General features: G+C 46.3%; 2 protein-coding genes across 3 annotated transcripts in view; both read left to right on the forward strand.

Annotated features, from left to right (window-relative positions):
• The first annotated feature begins 824 nt into the window (after window positions 1–824).
• On the forward strand, window positions 825–16,656 carry LOC134944252 (uncharacterized). The gene is made up of 8 exons (XM_063932837.1): window positions 825–854; window positions 3,402–3,459; window positions 3,554–3,715; window positions 7,391–7,587; window positions 9,682–9,785; window positions 11,559–11,674; window positions 13,225–13,386; window positions 16,447–16,656. Exons 3-8 carry the CDS (start codon window positions 3,668–3,670, stop codon window positions 16,654–16,656), a joined length of 837 nt encoding a protein of 278 aa, XP_063788907.1. The 5' UTR covers window positions 825–854; window positions 3,402–3,459; window positions 3,554–3,667.
• An 866-nt stretch (window positions 16,657–17,522) lies between these two features.
• The window catches only part of MSLN (mesothelin), a 44,040-nt gene continuing 39,857 nt past the window's right edge, over window positions 17,523–21,705 (forward strand). Inside the window, exons 1-4 of one of the 2 annotated variants that reach the window (XM_063934861.1) lie at window positions 17,523–17,624; window positions 17,808–17,902; window positions 21,177–21,292; window positions 21,540–21,701. In XM_063934861.1, the coding sequence (XP_063790931.1) occupies window positions 17,839–17,902; window positions 21,177–21,292; window positions 21,540–21,701 (342 nt within the window). In that variant the 5' untranslated portion in view covers window positions 17,523–17,624; window positions 17,808–17,838. Of the gene's footprint in view, window positions 17,708–17,807; window positions 17,903–21,176; window positions 21,293–21,539; window positions 21,702–21,705 lie in introns of both variants that reach the window. The other variant, XM_063934860.1, reaches the window with a different exon arrangement.

Genomic DNA, 21,705 nt, shown 5'->3' on the forward strand with positions numbered 1-21,705 from the left:
CAGAGATGGACACATCAGGTCTGCGCACGCACACTGGCCAAAGTGCGCAACCCTTGTGGCCGCAAGGTGATTGACAGCAGCAGCCGTCAGAGGGTGCGTGGACGTGGTGTTTCACGGGCATGGTCCGGACAACGCAGACGTGTCCAGACTGTTTTCTGGGCGGCTGCGTGACATCACATGCAGCCGCTCTGATAAAAAACAATGGCGCTGGACTGCCTGCCAGTGCAGCCGGGCTGCGCAGGCTTGGGTCGACCTCAAATCGATACGTTCAAAATGTCATTGCGAACGCATCCTGGGGCGGCGCGACACACATGCTGGGCGGCCCCCATCATGTGATTAGATGGATGCAGATCTTGCTGCGAATGCAAGATCTGCGTCCATGTCTGTATAACCCCCTTAATCTCTCTGTTTTGTGGTATCATTAGCTAAAGCGGGAATTTTATTTTTATACACTTCTCTGTATGGCCCAGATTTATCAAGCCTTGGAGAGTGATAAATAGCACGGTGATAATGTACCCACCTATCAGCTCCTAACTGAATTTTTCAATCGCATCTTGTAACATGACAGTTGGGAGCTGATTGGCTGGTACTTTATCACGTGCAATGTATCACTCTCCAAGGTTTGATAAATCTGGGCCTATGTCTGTTAAATATTACTCACGCCATTTTCTCTGTTTATTTACGCAGTGTCCCCCAAGCCCTTTAAATGGTAAGTTCCTTACATTATCTAATCCCTTGGAGAAAGTCATCATATTATAAAATAAATAATTGTATTATATTTCTTTCATAAATTACTGTATATTAACGGGAGATTTTTGTTTCACAGAAACATCAGCGTGTGTAAACATATCCGCGTAAGTGTCCAGTTCTTATAATTCTTTTACTGTAAGAATCTTGGCCTGATGCTCATCTGTAATATCCCCAGATTATTAGCCAATCAGATCACGGGATATTCACAGTATGGCCATACAAGCATGGAAATCTCTCACATAACCAGATCATCATCATGGTTATAGCTTGGCTAATCGGATCTTGCGAACGTTTATAGCTGCCTGAATTAGTCATCTGTCTAGTCATGCGATTATGGGCCTAATTCAGAGATTTACGTAAATCTGATATTTATGTAAACCTCCAGTGTCAGATGATCTGCGTATGTGTAGGAGCCGCACTGGGCATGTGCAGATGTCAGACGCAGTGCCGCAAAAGCCACAGCGTGATTTACATGTTGCTGGCATTTCAGGACGGCGACAAGGAGCATTCCAGCAAACACGCGCAAGTCGGCCCCATTTTCTGGGTATGCCGAAGCCAGCGGCTGAATGATTTTGATGAACATCCAGTGTAACCAGAGGGCTACTCAGATATCCGATATTCAAGCAGTTGTTCGTCTTCAGACACAGCAGCGGATCAGAGAAGCTGACAGTGGGCGTCTTTATACTTAAAACACCTCCTGTGGCCTCTGCATATTTTAGCACAACCGATGCATACAAAGACGCAGTGGCAGTGCTACTAGTGAAAATCTTTGAATCAGCCTCTATGTGAGGACAGGGCTGCGTGTGACAGTAGTAGTGCCATGATGTGGGTAGGGGAATGGAGGCAGCAGGAAGCCACAGACTGAGAGTTATATAGTGGAAGGAGCAGGATCCCCAGCAGCACAGAGTATATCAGGAGATGAGTGCGGTATCAGTGAGGACAGGTCTGCATGTGATAGGGTCAGTGCCATGATGTGAGGAAGAAAATGGAGGCAGCAGGAAGCCACAGACTGAGAGTTATATAGTGGAAGAAGCAAGGTCCCCAGCAGCACAGAGTATGTCAGGAGATGGGTGATATGTTAGTGAGGACAGAGCTGCGGCAGTGACATGATGTGAGTAGGGGAATGGAGGCAGCAGGAAGCCACAGACTGGGAGTTATATAGTGGAAGGAGCAGGGTCCCCAGCAGCACAGAGTATATCAGCAGATGTGTGAGGTGTCAGTGAGGACAGGTCTGCATGTGATAGGGTCAGTGCCATGATGTGAGGAAGAGAATGGAGACAGCAGGAAGCCACAGACTGAGTGTTATATAGTGGAAGAAGCAAGGTCTTCAGCGGCACAGGGTATGTTAGGAGATGAGTGATATGTCAGTGAGGACAGGGCTGCATGTGACAGGAGCAGTGACATGATGTGAGCAGGGGAATGGAGGCAGCAGGAAGTCACAGACTGAGAGTTATATGGTATAAGGCAGCGGTTCCCAACCTGTTTAAAAACAAAGCCAGTAATGGCGGAAGTCTCCAGTGTCCACCCGGCGCATGCGCTGTCGTGCTTGGAGGACGCCGGGCAGTCCTGAAAGTGTGGCGCCAAACACCGCCTCCATTTCCTGGCTTGCCGGGAGCGTGACTGTGATGTAATCATGCTTCCACGGCTGGTGCTGAGAGACCCTGGGGGCTCGCTGGGCATGTTGTATAGGTCACAGTGTCTCTGACACCACCGCGTCTTGTTTTCGTTTTGCTGGTGGGGACAGGCAGGGACCAGGGTGGCAGGAGTCAGGACTCGAAGGTAATTAAAAGAATGTGAATCACTCAGCATTGTGAATTCTGTGGAGCTGAAAATATATATGCGTATATATATATATATATATATATATACACACACACACCAAACTTTTCTGGTGAGGACGGATGGGTGGGGAGGATTTATGAGACAAGGGGGTACTAATAAATGGAAAACCTAATCAAGGGGTACGGGAGAGAAAAAAGGTTGGGTCCCCAACAGCCTTATTCCGTATATCTCCTGGAATGCCGGTAGGCTCCCTAAGTTTCTCCCAATTTCTGGCTTACTGTAGAAATTATATATAATTTAAGGTCTACCTCATCTATTAAGCATTGAAGTATGTGCATAAAATTATTAAAATAAAGCCGAAGTAATCAGCCATTTTTGTTAGACCAATGGCTGCTAATGAATATAAGAATTACAGTTAAGAAACCATAATTTGCAGTAGTAAATAAAACGATGTTACTGCAATTAAGGAAAGTAGCATTATTACATTATATAGCTGGTATGATGTTAAGTTGTCGGCAGTCGGGATCCCGGCCGTCATGATACTGACGCTGGGATCCCGACCGCTGACAATGCCGACAGCTGGATTCCCGGCTAACAGGGACTATTCCCACTCATGGGTGTCCACGAGTGGGAATAATTACAGGCTGAACCCGCAGCATAGCGAGCCTGCAAGGGGACTCTTTGCGCTCGCCCCGCTGACAGCATACTGACAATCGAGATGTAGTTGTCGTTATACTGACGGCCGGCATCCCGATCGTCAGTAACTCATACTGATCCCATATACTGTAGTTGTTTAAATGATTTTCACGGTCATTTGTAGCAGTAGTTACCAGTCCAGTGAACTCTACACTTCTTTCCATCCTCTCCAGTTTAGGCATCTTGATTGACCCCTGCAGCCCAGCATTTAAACAGTTTGCCTGCTCAGACGTGAGTATCTCCACACATCTAGAACAAGGATACTGGTCACGATTCCCTGTCTTATTGCAGCTGACATGTACTGTCTCACTGTGTCTTCTCTCAGAGCTCCTTCCTGGCTGTCCTCCCCGATGATCTTCTGGTCACCCTGTCTGCCTGTTACAGTAATGGCACCATTCTATCGCTGGACCCGATATACTCAGCCTTGTTTTTCTCCAAGATGGACAACAGCAAAACCAGTGCTATACTTTCCCAACTTAGTAGCCAGGTCAGTGGCGTTTAGTGTTTATGTCTGGTTCACTTCAATGGAATGGAAGGGCTGGGCCACACACCCTCATTTTAAACATAATGAGAAGTTCTACCATGCTGAGACTTATAGTGTCATGCAAGGGGGAAAAAAGATGCTGGTGCACTAAGAACACTGATTGTCAAAACAGATGTAATAATATGTAGACCACACTTACTGACTTTGCTGCCCCCTCCTCCAGGAGGGGACAGGCCAATCGGTGCATAGAGGGCGTGGTGGGCGCAAGGGTGGGATGTGTGGGGGTTGTGGGGCGGCATAATCGCATCAGGCATTGTATAGTGGGGGGGCGGGGCTACAGTAACGTGATTCAGCATGAATTGTGTCAACAGGTCCCCTCGGACCACCAACTTGTGCTTTGTAAGTGGGCGTCATAAGAGGAGGGGCGAGCAGCTGGCGGGAGACTTGCCCACCTTTCTGGGGGGCCAGGAGCGCCACCCAATTTTCTGGAGCCTCCCAGCCAGGCCGGAAGGGTAGGCAACTATGATGACTGCTTTGTCCTTTGTATTTTGGAATGTCCTTTTCAGGGCAGTCCATAGACTACAGTGAAAAATGCAGTTTTTTACATCCATTCATAACAATAAGATTTTATTGGCCCATTTGTCAGGCATTGCCCAGAGATTTACTAAATACTGTATTAATTTACCTTTCCCCAACATATAGAGTTTGATTAAAGATGGATGCACTGGATCCCATCACAAGACCATCCTAAATATGGGACCAAACCATTTACGTGGGTCTAACAGTATTCACCTAACAATGAATTATAAAGAATAGATATGCAATGGCAACAAAAAAAATCTTTTCAATAACTATTACGTGATTGCATTCCAGCGATGGGGTTGGATTTAATCATTATTTATATTTGCCAATTCAGTTGGGCCAGTGGTGTCACTAGTGGGGTGTGTACTGCACCCGGATGTCACCCTCAGAGTGGATGACACCAACATGCCGGCTCCTCATCAGTGACTGGGAGCCGGGTGCCGCAGTGTGACATTATAGAGCACCCGGCTCCCGTCACTGAAGAGGAGACAGCTGTGCAGACAGGCTCTCCGGGGTCAGCCCAGCACCTCCTCTGGGAATGATGGGCACACCCCCAAATTGATGTAAACAGTGGTTTCCCGTGAGGCCACTCCCCCTCCCACAAGGTCACACCCCCTTTCTGGGTGCACAGTTCTAACTACGTTTTGGGTTGGCCTACTTGGTAGTTAGAATTAATTTTAATTATATCTCTTTATAGTAAAATGACAACCACTTTCCCCTCTATTTACATGTGTTAGGCAGTGGACCTGCTGGTGTACACACTTCAATGTCCATTGTGGTGGTCGACAAACTATGGTGGAATGACCTAGAACTTGGGTTCTCCACCTCAGCCCTAAAGTGTCCGTGCCCGCTCCAAACCCCTACCCCTTCCCCCTTCCAACAGGTCAAGTTTTGAGAATTTCTGTCTCTGGACATACCTTTAGAGCAGTACTGAAGGTGTGTATGATCAGAGCGTACTTGCCAACTTTTTTTTTCTTCTCCTCTCTGGGAGAAGACCAAAGAAGAGATGCAAGTAACCCCTTCACCCCGTCCTGTCATGGGAAAATGCCATAAATCATGAGTCCATGGGAAGGGGGCAGGACTAAAATCTCATTGCATCACCCCATCCCTATGGACCCATGATTCATGATATTATTCTCACCATCCTAGACTACCCAAAAAATCTGGAATCTGGGCCTTCCAGGAGTGTAGGTAAGTATGAATAAGAGATCTTCAGAGACAATCAAATCTATAACAGTCCATAGATAGGGAAGATCCAGATGTGGACTACATTGGTAGATGAGGGTGGAGGTAGGAACAGGACGTTGATAGGTATTACTATTGTTATGAGAAGCGGAGGAAGTGACTGTAGGGATCGTCAAACAATGGTTGTTGGACACCTGTAGCATCAATACAGCAAGCTAGTAATGCGATAAGAAGTAACCCTGGACCCTGAGATCATTTACAGTTCATCTTACCCTCTGTGCCTTGACGTTCGCACAATGGGATTTACAAGGTGTGTCCTGTGTTCCTCAGTGTTATTCTACAGAAAGGTTCATGACAGCTTGAGGCACAATCCTTCCCTTTGTTTATACTGAAAACATGTTTGCAATTGCATAAACTTGACTGTGCTATTTTAAAACCTTAAACTTCTATCCCTGGGAGTAACCCTTAGTCTGAAGGGCAATGGAAGAAAAGGGTTGTTATTAAAGAACACGAGCGCTCTTATGTAATGTCCTTACCGCAGCCGTTTGGAGATTCTTGGATGTGCTAATCATTTTATACACAGCCCCACCATTATTAATGCACCATGATTCCATCATGTGATGGTACTTGGAAATATTTTCATTATAAATTAATTGCTATCCAAAAACAGTTATTTCTAGTACAAAATGGCGCCTTTACTAGTGGCAGTTATTGTGTTTTATTTGTGAAAGGATTCAGAGAACCAGACCTTATTCTGTCATTGTAGTGAATTCAGGGTTCTGTGTTAGGTTGGTTGATTGTATTTTTGGGATTAGCACTAATAGTCAGGGCCACACATTCAAACAGCTGCGGGGCTTATCGTGCGACAGCAGCTCCGGGATTAACACCCAGAGCTATTCAATTACTAGCTAGTTTCCCTGTGCAGTAAGCCCATGGCTAACACGCTTTAGCACATAGATTCCAGGTACCCTCTAGGGCTGACCATGCGGTCAGCTCTAGAGGGTAATCCAGTGGTTAGTGTACTGGTGGGAAAGAGCTCAATGGCCATAGGCCATAGTGTTGCAAATTGGTAAGGGCTTCTGAGACTCAGCAACATCAACCTGCCGGGTCAGTCACAGTGGGAATGAAATGATGGAGAAGAGGAAATCAGTAGGCATCAAGGCAGAAGACTTGCTCAATGTATATTTATGTTCACTGCACTGACTGAGAGTTTACTTTGATAGTTGCCCTCTATTTATTTATTTATTTATTACCAGTTATTTATATAGCGCACACATATTCCGCAGCGCTGTACAGAGAATATTTGCTCATTCACATCAGTAATCTATATTACCGATCACATGCACACACACTCATTCACGTCAGAGTTAAATTTTGTTGGTAGCCAATTAACCTACCAGTATATTTTTGGATGGTGGGAGGAAACCAGAGTACCAGGAGGAAACCCACGCAGGCACGGGGAGAATATACAAACTCCACACAGTTAGGGCCATGGTGGGAATCAAACCCATGACCTCAGTGCTGTGAGGCAGAAATGCTAACCATTACACCATCCGTACTGCCCTAATACCATCTGCTCTATTTGCCGACATACGTATTTATATTTAGCAATAAATGATAATACTTTGTTTCGTCATATGCCACACTGTTTTGCCTTGTGTACTTATTAATGTTTAGATTTAATTATTATTCAATAGAGCGTAACCGATTCCACAAGCCGTTATTGTTTTATGCTTATCTATTCTAAAAGTTATCTTTGGTTGTTGTATGTTTTACCATCCCATGAAATTGTTTGATTCACTCTTTTGGACGTCATCTAAAAAAAAAAAAAATGATGATAATGGTATAAAAATGGATAAAATAATGGATACAGACAATTCAGTCTTTTCATGCATAGTTTATTTTGATTAGTTTACCAGCCTCAGTCCTGAATGGAGAAAATTTTTGCTGAGTGGGATCTGGTCACGCATCACCCAAAACCTGAACAGCTCTGCAAACCAGTCCCAGTGGATCCCAGTTGCCATTCAGCCATTCCTTGTCTATACTACTCCCGGCATGGTGCAGTGTCTGCAGCAGAAGAATGTGACCTGTGCGACTTTCCAGGAATTGTAAGTAGCCTCCTGGTAGAGTCGTTTTTAAGCCTTATTATGCCAAGAGTGAACTCTGGGGGTGCTGTTGGCCTTTGTGAACCCTAATATCTGTGTTGCTGCTAAGTACAGTATATCTATGCCTGGCACTTCTCAACATTATGGGGTTGGTGGCAACGTGAGCCACCCCAAACATTTTAAAAAAGTTGACATCTATGCCAAAAGCTGCTTTTTCAAATTCTTCCATTAAGTGCACCTACAATTGGCAAGATTTTATTTATTTATTTATTTATTTATTTCGGGGGGGGGGGGGGGGGGCGGGGGGGGGCTCATCTGGTTTTCCCTCTGCAGAAGACTATATTAGTGGCTTCGATCTCATTGGTAAATCTATTCAAGGTTAATAAGCCAATTGTAAGGCGCTATATAATTGTTAATAACTGTTGTTGTTGTTGTTGTTGTTGTTGTTGTTGTTGTTATTAATAATAATAATAATAATAATTATTATTATTATTATTATGATAGATGTCTACTCCATGTAGATACCAAACTTATATACTTGTACACATAGGTGGTCATTCCGAGTTGTTCGCTCGCTGCTATTTTTAGCAGAATTGCTAATAGGCTAAAATCTGGCAGTTCTGCGCATGCGTATACATCGCAGGGCGCATGCGCTAAGCAATTTTACACAAAACTATGCTATTTTACTCACGGGCGAACAAAGCTTTTCAATCGCTCTGCTGATCGCTGAGTGATTGACAGGAAGTGGGTGTTTCTGGGTGGTAACTGAGCGTTTTCCGGGAGTGTGCTAAAAAACGCAGGCGTGCCATCATAAAACGCAGGAGTGGCTGTGCCACTATATGAGAACTGACATACTTGTTTCTCCTTGCAAAGCATTGTTAAACAGTCAGTTTGTTTTTGGGAAATAAAACTAGTACTAGCAGTTTTCTTGGTCCACTTCTGGGATGATGAACTACCCCCAGCAGCAGAACCAGCATCAGCAGGCCTTGTGCTCAAGGATTCTTCTGTGGAATCCTGGAAAGGGGAGGATTCATCAAGTATTAACAAATTAGTTTCAATACCATCTTTGGTCATCACTGAGGATGTTGTGGTTGACGATGAAGGTGTTGGTGGTGGAGATTGCATGAAGCTGCAGGTGAAAGTCATTAGATAATTCCTAATTGACAAGTGCTGCCAACAGCGCCTCCTACCCTGCAGCACTATGTGTAGAGCACACTCCGCGCACATCTAGTTACGGCCCTGCACAAATGGAGCACAAAAGCTACCGTCCCCCACCCCACTGGCTACAAGCCTCTGTCAACAGGTAGTCGGCATACAGCAATGTAGTACAGATCTAGGGTCAGGTACAAACAGCCGTCGGTTGACTTAGGTGATCTGTTCCTCCATCTAATATTCCCGCAACTATTCAATTAGAGAACCACCCGCGAGCAGCCCCTATGCAGCAGTTAGCATTCATTTCTGTGCACACCTCTGAAGGGTGTGAGTGTAAATTAGCACTAGCTGTGGCCTCTGTGCTGCTCACACGTGAAACAACCAGAGGTTAATTCAATCTGTCCCATAGAGAGTGTCCTGAATCTTATCATCTGCATGTTAGTGATACAAAAAAACAGAGAGGACATTTTGCAAAAGACAAAATTCTATCTGGGGTACAGTTGGGGTGTTACCATCAGATTCTAACTAATATTCATTTGATTCTACAAAGCAATAGCTAAAATCTGATTGGTTTGAAAGTTAGTTAAATTCCCCTTAGAGATAATCTAGGGCTCGAGTCGTACCCCATTTGGAACTCAAAGTATGTGCACGCATTTTATATTTGCCTCTGAATAACAATCCCCCAATTCCCTAACACACACACACACACACACACACACACACACACACACACACACACACACACACACACACACACACGTACCCCTCCCTTGAAGCACAATGTAATTTTAGCAAGGTGCTAATAGCTGGACTTAGACCCAGTGTGTGTATACAAGCACAGTGTCCCAACATACCCTGGCCCGCACCCCCTGAGACCCATGGGTGCTGGCAGCATTATACCAGATGATGCGATATAATGTACATGTAACACGCTCTCATCTCTAGGGTGAAGAACCTTGACCTGGCTTTTCCCATGATGACAAATATGAAGAGACAAGAGCTCTACCCAGCTCTGAAACTCTTCCTCAGCAGTCGGCAGAATGCGTCTGGTAAGTAAGAGACATATCAGAACCGCGTCAGACACTTTACCCCAATTTTCTTGCCATTTGCTGCAGTTTTCTGTTGTAATCAAAAAATATATTGCCAAAAAGACTCCTTTCAAAAATAAAATAAAACAGTAGGGTTATCTTTGCTAAGTCACAATTCCCAACTGTCCTGAATCCGTTGAGACAGTCCAGCTTCAAACACCCTGAAAGGGGTTACCCTGATGTGGATGAAGCTAATTATTGTCACCTTTTGACAATTTTGTGGCCCCCCCTCCCCCACACACACACACACACATAGGCGTGCACAGCACATTTTATTAGGGGGTGCACCATCGGAGGGGTGTGTCTAGCACCGCCTTTTGGGCGTGTTTAGCACCATCTATTGACGGTCAACGCAATATAAAATATCCACCCATGTACTAATCCTAATAAAGCAGATACATTGTCAGATGTTGTGGTGTGCACCAAACAAACACCCCTGATGGCAATCACTGCAATTACACTGCTCCTCCTCAGCCTGGTCTGGCTCCCCCTCTCTTTCCCCTGCAAGCTGCAGCAGCTTACTTACAAGTCAGTCACTACTTGAAACTGACAGTCGCAGACTAGTACTGCTGCTGCCAGTATTGAATTTGTCTTCCTAAGGGGAACACTGGCTGCATGCTGATCCTCATCAGTGGCTGGCGTTGGCATAGCATAGATGGAGAGAGGCGGGCATGTGGCGGGTGTGGCGGGTGGGCGTGCGAGCAGCATGACGTAATCACATCACATCACGCTGTTTTTGTACATGGAGGTGGAGCCGGGAGTTTGAAAGCCGGTGGCAGTGGCACCCTTGATTAACCCATGCATCTGGTCAGTAATGCAGTCCTGACAGGGTGCAGCGCAGAGGGGACAGTAATCAGCCTGCTCAGCGATCGCTGCATCAGGCATGTGAGATCGGGGTGCCAGACATTAGGGGGTGCCTGTACGCACCAGGCACCCCCCCTGCGCACACCTATGCACACACACACACACACACACACACACACACACACACACACACACACACACACACACACACACGAGTTGGCTGTATTGAACAAATTTGCATTTTTTTTATAGTGTGATTCTATTCTCATAACACTTGTTGATGGTTGTTTAATAATACTGCTTAGCAACACACATATATACACACACACACACACACACACACACACACACACACACACACACACACACAGACACACACACTTAGGGGGTGATTCAGAGTTGATCATAGATGTGTTAAATACAGCACATCTACGATCAGTTTCTCTGAAATGCGGGGGGACTCTCAGCACAAAGCTAGTCTGCCCCGCATATCAGGTCCTGCTTCCCCCCCCCCACAAGGGTGCAAAAGCATCGCACAGTAGTGTTGCTTTTGCACCCGCTGAGCAGCTCCCTGTCAGCACAGCTCATACGCAACCTAGCGTCACACAGCCACCGCGGCCCGCCCCCACAACAGTATGGACCGCAACCCGCCAACGGCGTTCTAATGCCGTTGACACGCTCCCTCCCGCCCCGTGACCGCCTCTGCCTCTCAATCAGATGCTGTTAGCATGTCACTGGGCTCCCAGGGTGCGCACTCCGCAAAGGGCTTCAGACTGCAATCGCTGCTGCAGCAATACAGTCTGAATTAGGCTTTTGCTTTTATCTGCCTTGTGCAAGTTACACAATGAATGAAAACAGACTGTTCCAGTCACTGCATTAATGTCTATGAATTAATGTTCCTGTCAATGCTCTGTCTGTCGGACTCTTTAGGTTTGGCTTGTTCCCTGAATACCAACAGCAGTGTGTGGATAAAACAGAACTTGGGGAAATTTTCTGCATTTGGAGAATACAGCGACTTTCTGGCGCTTAATACAAATTTCAGTGCTGTAAGTAATGGACCAGCTAGAAGCAAATTAGAGTTTAAATATTTGCTAATAAAATGTTAGTGGGGATTTTCTCCCACAAATTCAGTTTTTATCACCAGCCCTCCACTCAGGGGGCCTGATTCGGGTCCTGTTGGATTGATAGTCTGCAGGGAGGGGGCGGCATTTTCCCAAAACGGGGGCGTGTCATTTTCGGGGAGTGACGAGGCCAGGATCTCTTTGTTGGATCTGCAGAGGGCAGCTTGTGCGACCTCATGGGTCACGAGGCCAGCCAATGGTGTCACACGTGATCTGATGCTACATCTTTGGATGCAGCACGGATCACTGATGTGAGCAGATTACCATATTAGAGCTATCGTTGCTGCTTCAACATAAACAGCAGCAATAGCTCCTACACCCACCTCTGAATCAGGACCAGTGTCTGCCCAACTTTTCTCCTGCCTCGGACAGAGTGAAATGCCATTGAATGCTACAGTATTTGCAAACTACAGGACAACAAATATTTCCATAGGAGACCTATGCAATTTACAAGACAAATATTGTTATTTGTAAGCGTTACTAGATCTTCTGACGGAAAATACTTCTCATGTATACCTCTTACCATCATGAAAATATATACATGCTTAAATACTGTCAATAATTCCCCTTTTTTATTTATCTGAACCTTCTGCCTGAGACAGATGCCTCTGGCTGTGGCCCAGGCCCCGCAGGGAATTGAGGGGCCCTGGTTATCCTATCTTGGTTTTATATTTTTATATTTTATATTGTGGGCTTTTTGATAACAGGTGGGGGAAAGGGGCCCAAACCAGAATGTTACCTTACGCACTGGTGCCGAGAAGGGGGGAGCAGGTACCAATTACCCGGGCTTGCTGGAGGGTTCCGGGGGGTGGCTTGGGTACTCTGCCCTCCCCGAGTATACTTACCTTCATCCGGGAAGCGGGTACCTACACCACGGCCGACGCCATCTTCCCAGTGACATCTTCAGGAAGATGGCGCTGCACATTGAAAACAAAGACTCTGGAGAGTCTTTGCTTTCCTGTGCACGTGCGCCATCTTCCCAAGTATCACTGGGAAGATGGCACCGGCCAAGGAGCGAGGACCCACTTCCTGGAGCAAGCAAGCTAGGAAGTGGTTGCCCTCCCCCCTGCATTTGAATGGTGCCACCTGTGGAGCGAAGCGGTCCCACAATAATAATTTTTTAATGTAATTTCTTTTTAGGGGGCATGGACAACCCCATTTTAGGCCACGCCCTCCATGCCAGTACCGAGTCCCGGTGCAGCTCTCTACAGCCCTGCCCATAGGGTCTTCATCCTGCTTTGGCCAGAGACCCTCATGTTCGGAAGTATTTACTCCCACCAACTGTTCCAGATCATCTCTGATCAGGAGATTTGAAACATAAACTTATTTGCAGCATTCCGTCCCCTGCTGACAGAAGTTTGGTACCAACAGGGTATACAAAGCATTATATACCTACAGTGTGGTCCCGGTAGATTTGTTTTGCTTTATGTTGCCTAAATGAGTTATCCTTTTTCACTGAATGATGTGTTTTTCAGCTGGATGTGCTGCCCGTCCTCACCGTACCGCAGCTTGCAAACTTCAGCCTGGACTTAGATGCTGCCAATAACTCGGCTGCCATTAGCAGTGTTTTGGGAACGCTACAGAACGCCAGTGATGTGTATACCTTTCTGACTTATCTCAATGCTGATATTATGTCGGTAAGAGAAACCAAGTCACAGCTAAATACAGTATAATATATATATATATATGTTGAGTATATATAGAAGGAGGAGAAATGCAGACAAGAGCTACTGTATCATTATTATATCTACTGCAAATGAAGAAAATAGTAGTGGCAGTTTACTGTAGTATTGAAGAAGCGGAGATGGATCATCCATAATGGCTACAAATTACCCAGGCCCAGGGGTGCAAGGGGGCTTGGCTACGTGGAGGCAGCAACATATTAATTTATATCGCAACAGGGCATCGCCAATCCCCCTCCGGTTGGGTGTGGTTCATTGGGTCGACCCTGACTAAGTCGACAGTCATTAGGTTGACCACTATTGGTCGACAGTGACTTGGTCGACACCTGAAATAGGTCAACACGGTCAACAGCTCGACATGGAAATGGTCGACATGAAAAAAGGTTGACATAGAAAAAGGTCGACATGAGTTTAAAAAAAAATTGTGTTGTTTTCTTTGTAAAGTGACTGGGAACCCCAATTAGTGCACCTTGTCCCCTTGCATGGCTTGCTTCGCTCTCCATGCTTCAGGTTACTATTCCCAATCATAGTCCACGTGGATCGTAAAGTTTGAAAAAGTTCAAGAAATGAAAAAAATAGTGAAAAACTTGTGTCCACATTTTTTTATGTGTCGACCTTTGCCATGTTGACATACTGGCCATGTCGACCTAAAGACCATGTCGACCTAAAGCATGTTGACCAGTAGTGGTCGACCTAATGACTGTCGACCTACGTGTGGGCGACCTAAAGACCGGATACCCTCCGGTTGGCCATGCTTCCCAGTAGTCGGTAACGTAGCCATTCAATTTAAAATGCGCTCGATGGATAAGTAGGCTCCTTCGCACATAGGGGGTCATTCCGAGTTGATCGCACGCTGCCGATTTTCACTGCGCTGCGATCAGGTCTCTACTGCGCATGCATATGCACCGCAATGCACACGCTCACCGTACGGGTACAATGCGGATCGTTGCTGGGCGATGGATTTAACGAAGAATCCATTCACACAGCCGATCGCAAGGAGATTGACAGAAAGAGGGCGTTTATGGGTGTCAACTGACCGTTTTCTGGGAGTGGTAGGGAAAACGCAGGCATGTCCGGGCGTCAATTCCGGCACCAAAAATACTGAAGTGATCGCAAGGGCTGAGTAAGTTCAGACCTACTCTGAAACTGCACAAAATGTTTTTGTAGAGCTCCGCTGCACAGGCGTTCGCACACTTGCAAAGAAAAAATATACTCCCCCGTGGGCGGCGACTATGCGTTTGCACGGCTGCTAAAAACAGCTAGTGTGCTATCAACTCGAAATGACCCCCATATAACAAAAAAGTGCATGTCCACAGTTTTTGTGCCTCAAAAGTTTTGTTCGAGGCCATCTATTAGTAAGCTTGATAAAAATGAACTAAGGGGGTCGTTCCGAGTTGATCTAGCTAGCTGCTGTTGTTCGCAGCGATCAGGCTAAAAAATTGCATTTCTGCGCATGCGTATGCACCGCAATGCGCACGCGCGACGTACGGGTACAAAGTCCTTTGTGGTTTTGCACAGGTTCTAGCGAAGCTTTCAGTCACACGGCAGAACGCAGGAAGATTGACATGAAGTGGGCGTTTCTGGGTGTCAGCCGACTATTTTTAGGGAGTGCTTAGAAAAATGCAGGCGTGTCGGAGAAAATGCAGGCGTGGCTGGGCGAACACTGGGCGGGTGTGCGACATCAAAAGCCGTCCCACCGTCGTTACAATCAACGCACACGAAGAGTAACTACAGAGCTGGTCTTGTTTTGCACAAAAAGATTTTGCAGGCACTTTGCTGCGCAGGCGTTCGCACTTCTGCAAAGCGAAAATACACTCACCAGTGGACAGCGGGGCCGCTGTGCAATGCCTTTGCACTTCTGCGGGGGGGGGTGCCTGTGCTGGGCGTCCCCCCGCATGTCAGTGTGAATGATTGTAGCTGTGCAAAATTTAGCACAGCTACGATCAACTCGGAATGACCCCCATAGAGTGAATGACAGCTTATTAGCAGTCTTGACTTGTGAAAATGTACTTGGTTGATACAGGGCCACTGATTTTCAGCTTTTTGACCCATATGAGACTCCATTGGACCACTGTAATAAAGATGTGGGAGGAGCTTTGGCTGTACACAGTGGAGGAGTTAATACTTGGCTTTTTACCAGAGCAACAGCAGAATGGGGGTCATTCCGAGTTGTTCGCTCGCTAGCTGCTTTTAGCAGCATTGCAAATGCTAGGCCACCGCCCTCTGAGAGTGTATCTTAGTTTAGCAGAAGTGCGAACGAAAGATTAGCAGAACTGCTACTAAATAATTCCCTGCAGTTTCTAAGTAGCTCCAGACCTACTCCTATCTTGCGATCACCTCAGTCTGTTTAGTTCCTGGCTTGACGTCACAAACACGCCCTGCGTTCGGCCAGCCACTCCCCCGTTTCTTCAGCCACTCCTGCGTTTTTACCTGGCACGCCTGCGTTTTTTAGCACACGGCCAGTTTCCGCCCAGAAACATCCACTTCCTGTCAATCACTCTACGATCACTCGAGCGATGAAAAAACGTCGCTCGAGCTTGTGTAAATCTACAAAGTTTTGTGTGAAAGTACTTAGCACATGCGCATATTTGCCATTTTTTCACTTAATCGCTGCACTGCGAAAACCGGCAGCAAGCGAACAACTCGGAATGACCCCCAATGTCAGTTAGCACTGAACAATGGGACCCATTTATGAATAAGTGATAAAACTCGTGAATGTTAAAACTCGTTGCGTATGATTAATGATGCCCCAGCCAATCAGCTCCCCATTGTCATTTTTTTCAAACACTTGACAGTTGGGAGCTGATGGTCTGGAGCACCATTTATTATAATGAGTTTTATCATGCACAACGAGTTTATCTCTCGTTGATAAATGAGCCTCACAATGTATTTTACCTACACATTACACAATGATCTGCTCACATTACAAAACCCACCTGCCGCTGTACCAAGCTTAATATCTAGAAGCTTAACAAACAGTTCTGCAAGTCACAAACTATATTTTTGTCTTTCCAGAAAAACATGAGTGCAGTGCACCCACCGCTGGCTCAAGCTCTGCTCAATAAGACGTTTGCAGCCATCAAGTCTAACATCTCTGCATTCACAACCCAGGACTGGACCCAACTGTTCCAGGATAAGCTAAACGCTGTGCTGCCTGCAATCACCCCAGATCAAATCAGTCTCATAGGGCAAAACCTCTCCTGTGACTCCTACCAAGCTATGTGAGTCCTAAATGACACTCCCACGTATCTGTTCCATGTTCCGTAATGCAACGCTCCAAAGAGCTTCTGTAACTTTCAGCAAGCAGTCAGACGTTTGGTCTTGTTGGTAAACGCTAGAAGAAAAGAGACCATTGGCGATTGGTCATATCTGGGTTCAGTATGATTTACGGATACCGACAGCCATTGGCCTACAGTCAAAATACCGACACGGTCAAAATACCGACATTCGTTATGCCAACATGTTCCAAATGCCCACATAGTCTGAATACCGACATTTGAAATGCCGACATGTCAAAATACCGACATGAGTTTTTCTGGGGGGTTTGTGTCAATGTCAACATACAGTAGGTCGACATGGACACCGTCTAAGTGTACCAAGTCCCCTCGCATGGCTCGCTGTGCTCGGCACACTATTATATTCCCCCTCCAGGTCCACTTGGATGGCAAAGTATGAACAAGTCTGTTTTTTTGTGCAAAAATTCCTTAAAAACGCATGTCGGCATTGTGACATATCGGCATTTCAAATGTTGGTATTCTGACTATGTCAGCATTTTGAACATATCGGCATAATGAATGTTGGTATTCTGACTATGTTGGCATTTTGAACATGTCTGCATAATCAATGTCGGTATTTTGACCGTGTCGGTATTTTGACTGTCAGTCAATGGGTGTCGGGATTATGACTGTCGATATTGTGTCTGTCGGTAAATCAACTGCTACCCGTCATACCTGCATCCGTTTTTGCAACTGTGCCCCCAAAACGATTGCATTCTCTGTAGACGGACCACACAGTGACATTGTGGGTGTTTCTGAGTGGTAACTGGGTGACAACTATGTGAGTGCATGGAGCTCTTCCGTCCTGTGGGCGTGTCTTGTGCGTGTCATGGGCATGTCAACCGACTTCTGTGCTTAGTTGACGCGGAGATGGGGCGTCTGTTGCGGACTGATCTCCTGCACCCAGCATAAGTCCCAGTAAGGGTGATGGTGGCTGTGGACATAAAAGCAGTGATAGGTTGCCACATGCAGTCACGCGGAAGACGGAAAAGCGCCCCTCAGTGCGTCTGACTCCAGCCCCATAGCATCCAGTTATTCTCACACACACTGATTTCTAATATGGTCACTATTTATATTTGTATTTTATGTTTTATCACGCAGACTCAAAGCTCTGGATTCTAAGTTCCCTCAAATGATCCCTGGAACTCAGGAAAATGTTTTTACATTTTTCATCAAGCCGTATCTGAACAAGAAAGGTAACGTTCTCCTTTCTGCATAGGAAACCACACCAGAACTATGCTAAAGCAGTAAAGGGCTGAGGAATCAAACAGTAATAGCAATGGGGATTTGAGATACCTGGTGCGATCCGTCTATTGCCACCCACAGCTTCATCCCCCATAGGTTTCTATGGGGGATGCGATGCCGCCAGATTTACCAATATCCGGAATACAAAGAATTCCCGATATGGGCCCCTGCAGCTACCAACATCTTCAGATAGCTGTAGCCCATTGTAGCCTATGGTCTACACATCGCGGGTGTAGTTCCGGAAGGGTTCCTTACGAACCCTCCACTGGAAATGGCACAGCAGCCCCGGCACTACACTGGGTACATCGCAGGAACAGGCGCCTTTCGGAGCCTGTGCCGGGTGATACATTCACCTGAAATAATCGCATTCTGCAATGCGATTCTGGGCGCTAATATTGCACCCAGATCACATTGCAGATGCGATCAATGTTAAATGGGCCCATTAAAAGCATAGCAAATATGTGTTTGTGTGTAGTGGGGGGTGGAGGATTTTAAATGTACAGAGAGATTAGAGTGGGGAGGGGGGCGTGTCATAGCTCAACTCTAAATGACAGTGCAGATGTAACGCTGTCACTACTTGTGTGTTAAATGCAAAAGCTGACAATATAAGTACAAATAGATACATTGCAACCCCCCTCCATTGTGATTTGTCCAGATGCAAATTTGCTCCTCATTTTTTCTTTCTCCTAACTCTCATTGGGACCCTTTTTGCAGATCAGTTTTCATTAATTGTTCCCGCAAAACAAACATGTATCATTAACAATGCTATTGTTTGATTTGCTATTTTTATGCTGTTAATATTGGGGTGATTCAGAGCTGATCGTAGCTGTGGGTTTTTTTTTGTCAGAATCTCTGACATGCGAGTGGGGAGGGGGGGGGGGGGGGCACCCAGCACAGGGCTAGTCCGCCCATCATGCCAGCACCCATCCCACCTGCAGACGTGTGAAAGCCCAGAACAGTGCCACAATGACACTAGTACACCAGAACAATGCCACACTGACTCTAGCACCCCAGAACAATGCCACACTGACACTAGTACACCAGAACAATGCCATGCTGACACTAGTACACCAGAACAATGCCACACTGACACTAGTACACCAGAACAATGCCACACTGACACTAGTACACCAGAACAGTGCCACACTCACACTAGTACACCAGAACAATGCCACACTGACACTAGTACACCAGAACAATGCCACACTGACTCTAGAACCCCAGAACAATGCCACACTGACTCTAGAACCCCAGAACAATGCCACACTGACTATAGCACCTCAGAACAATGCCATACTGACACTAGCACCCCAGAACAATGCCACACTGACTATAGCACCTCAGAACAATGCCATACTGACACTAGCTCCCCAGAACAATGCAATGCTGACACTGGCACCCCAGAACAATGCCATGCTGACACTAGCACCCCAGAACAATGCCACGCTTACACTAGCACCCCAGAACAATGCCACACTGACACTAGCATCCCAGAACAATGCCATACTGACACTAACACCTCAGAACAATGCCACACTGATACTAGCTCCCCAGAACAATGCCATGCTGACACTAGCACCCCAGAACAATGCCACACTGACACTAGCATCCCAGAACAATGCCATACTGACACTAACACCTCAGAACAATGCCACACTGACACTAGCACCCCAGAACAATGCCATGCTGACACTAGCACCCCAGAACAATGCCACACTGTCACTAGCTTCCCAGAACAGTGCCACACTGACACTGGCACCCCAGAACAATGTCATGCTAACACTAGCACCCCAGAACAATGCCACACTGACACTAGCACACCAGAACAATGCCATGCTGACACTAGCACCTCAGAACAATGCCATACTGACACTAGCACCCCAGAACAATGCCACACTGACACTAGCACCCCAGAACAATGCCACACTGACACTAGCACCCCAGAACAATGCCACACTGACACCAGCACCCCAGAACAATGCCACACTGACACCAGCACCCCAGAACAATGCCATGCTGACACTAGCACACCAGAACAATGCCACACTGACACTAGCACCTCAGAACAATGCCATACTGACACTAGCACCCCAGAACAATGCCATACTGACACTAGTACACCAGAACAATGCCACACTGACACTAGCACCCCAGAACAATGCCACACTGACACTAGCACCCCAGAACAATGCCACACTGACACCAGCACCCCAGAACAGAAATGTGCACTAAACTACAGCCAGGCCCGGCGACAGGGGGATCAAAGGGGACATCCGTACCAGGCCCCAAGGCACAGAGGGGCCCTGAGATTCTACCATAAAAAAGTGGGGCCGCATCTCCTAACAGCGTTTTTGAGTACTGTGTGCATCAGCTGCCAGCAAATTACATGCAATAAAACCCCCTGCTCATGCGCAGTTCCGACCCAATGGCTGTGCTGCGACAAACTGCAGCGAGCGATCGGGTCGGAATGACCCCCTATATCAGAGAGGCTAGCCTAGACAGCAGCCACAACTCTGAGTCCGCTCTTCAGAATGTAAATGGTTTTAGATGAAATGCAGTCAGCAGCACTCAAAGACTGTTAGTAAGATTAATATATTAGAACATTACATTCACAAAGGAGTGTGCGAGCCCCAAAACATCGGCTTCTATATATATACAGGCATGTCAAACTCATGGTCATGCAGCTGTTGTGAAACTACAAGTTCCAGCATGCTTTACTAACTGATCTGTGGAAGGTATGCTGGCAAAGCATGCTGGAACTTGTAGTTTCACAACAGCTGGAGGGTCAGAAGTCTGACATGCCTGTTCTAATACATTACTCTTAATAACAGTCTCTGAGTACCGCTGATTGAAATTTTGGATTTCTCTACTTGGATTACTCCAGAGGGCACCAGAGCACTTAAATGACTTGGTGGAGTGCCGGGCTATGCAACACTTATATATACTGTATATATATACAAATGGGGCCCCAGAGATATCTGTATACCAGGCCCCAACATTTCTGTTGCCGGCCCTGACTACAGCAACCAATAAGATACTTGCTTTTCTTCTCTAATGTGTCAGGTAAAAGCTAATTGCTTATGGCAGTGGTGAGTTATTACACATTTTGTACTTAAACTACATTTTAGCAAGTGAGCTCTAGAGATTGAGATGTATATGATCGAAATAATTATATATTCTAGTAATGAAATAAGTGATCTTATTGTTGTGGCTTTCTCTCTGTAGGCCGCGATTGTTCTCAGAATGTCAGCAGCAGCGCACTGATAGCGCTGGACTACGGGAAATTCTCCCAGTTTGCAGATTACAGCAACTTTGTGGCGCTTAATGGAAATTTCAGTGCTGTAAGTAGATGTTACAGAAGAAAACAAAGCGCAACTTTACCGATATAATATATGCATGTTATGTAACGCTTGTGGCGCTGTGCCTTCCCGCAGCTTGCACCAGTATTTTGAGCTGCAAGTATATGGCACTTGCAGCCACTTGCATTTGGAGAGGCAGATCAGGGGGGTTCCTGCACAGTGCGCAAGTGAGCGTTGCTTCTGTTGGTAAACACATGACTAAATTGTGTCTATGTGTAATATTCCACAGTTGGATGTGCTCCCGGTCTTGACGATACAACAAAAGGTGAACTTCAGCTTGAGCTCAAATGCTTCCAATGACCCAGTTACGGCGAGCATGTTTGTCGCCTCACTACAGAACACCAGCGACCTGTTTAACTTCCTGACGTATCTTAATACTGCTGTTATATCGGTAA

The sequence above is a fragment of the Pseudophryne corroboree genome, chromosome 7 (genome assembly GCF_028390025.1).
Source record: "Pseudophryne corroboree isolate aPseCor3 chromosome 7, aPseCor3.hap2, whole genome shotgun sequence".
Lineage (NCBI taxonomy): Eukaryota > Metazoa > Chordata > Amphibia > Anura > Myobatrachidae > Pseudophryne > Pseudophryne corroboree.

Coding starts and splice junctions, on each gene's coding strand:
- LOC134944252 (XM_063932837.1), top strand. CDS start 3,668: ATGGACAACAGCAAAACCAGTGCTATACTTTCCCAACTTAGTAGCCAG. Junction 3,716..7,390: donor TTTCCCAACTTAGTAGCCAG/GTCAGTGGCGTT, acceptor TATTTTGATTAG/TTTACCAGCCTCAGTCCTGA. Junction 7,588..9,681: donor TGTGCGACTTTCCAGGAATT/GTAAGTAGCCTC, acceptor TCTCATCTCTAG/GGTGAAGAACCTTGACCTGG.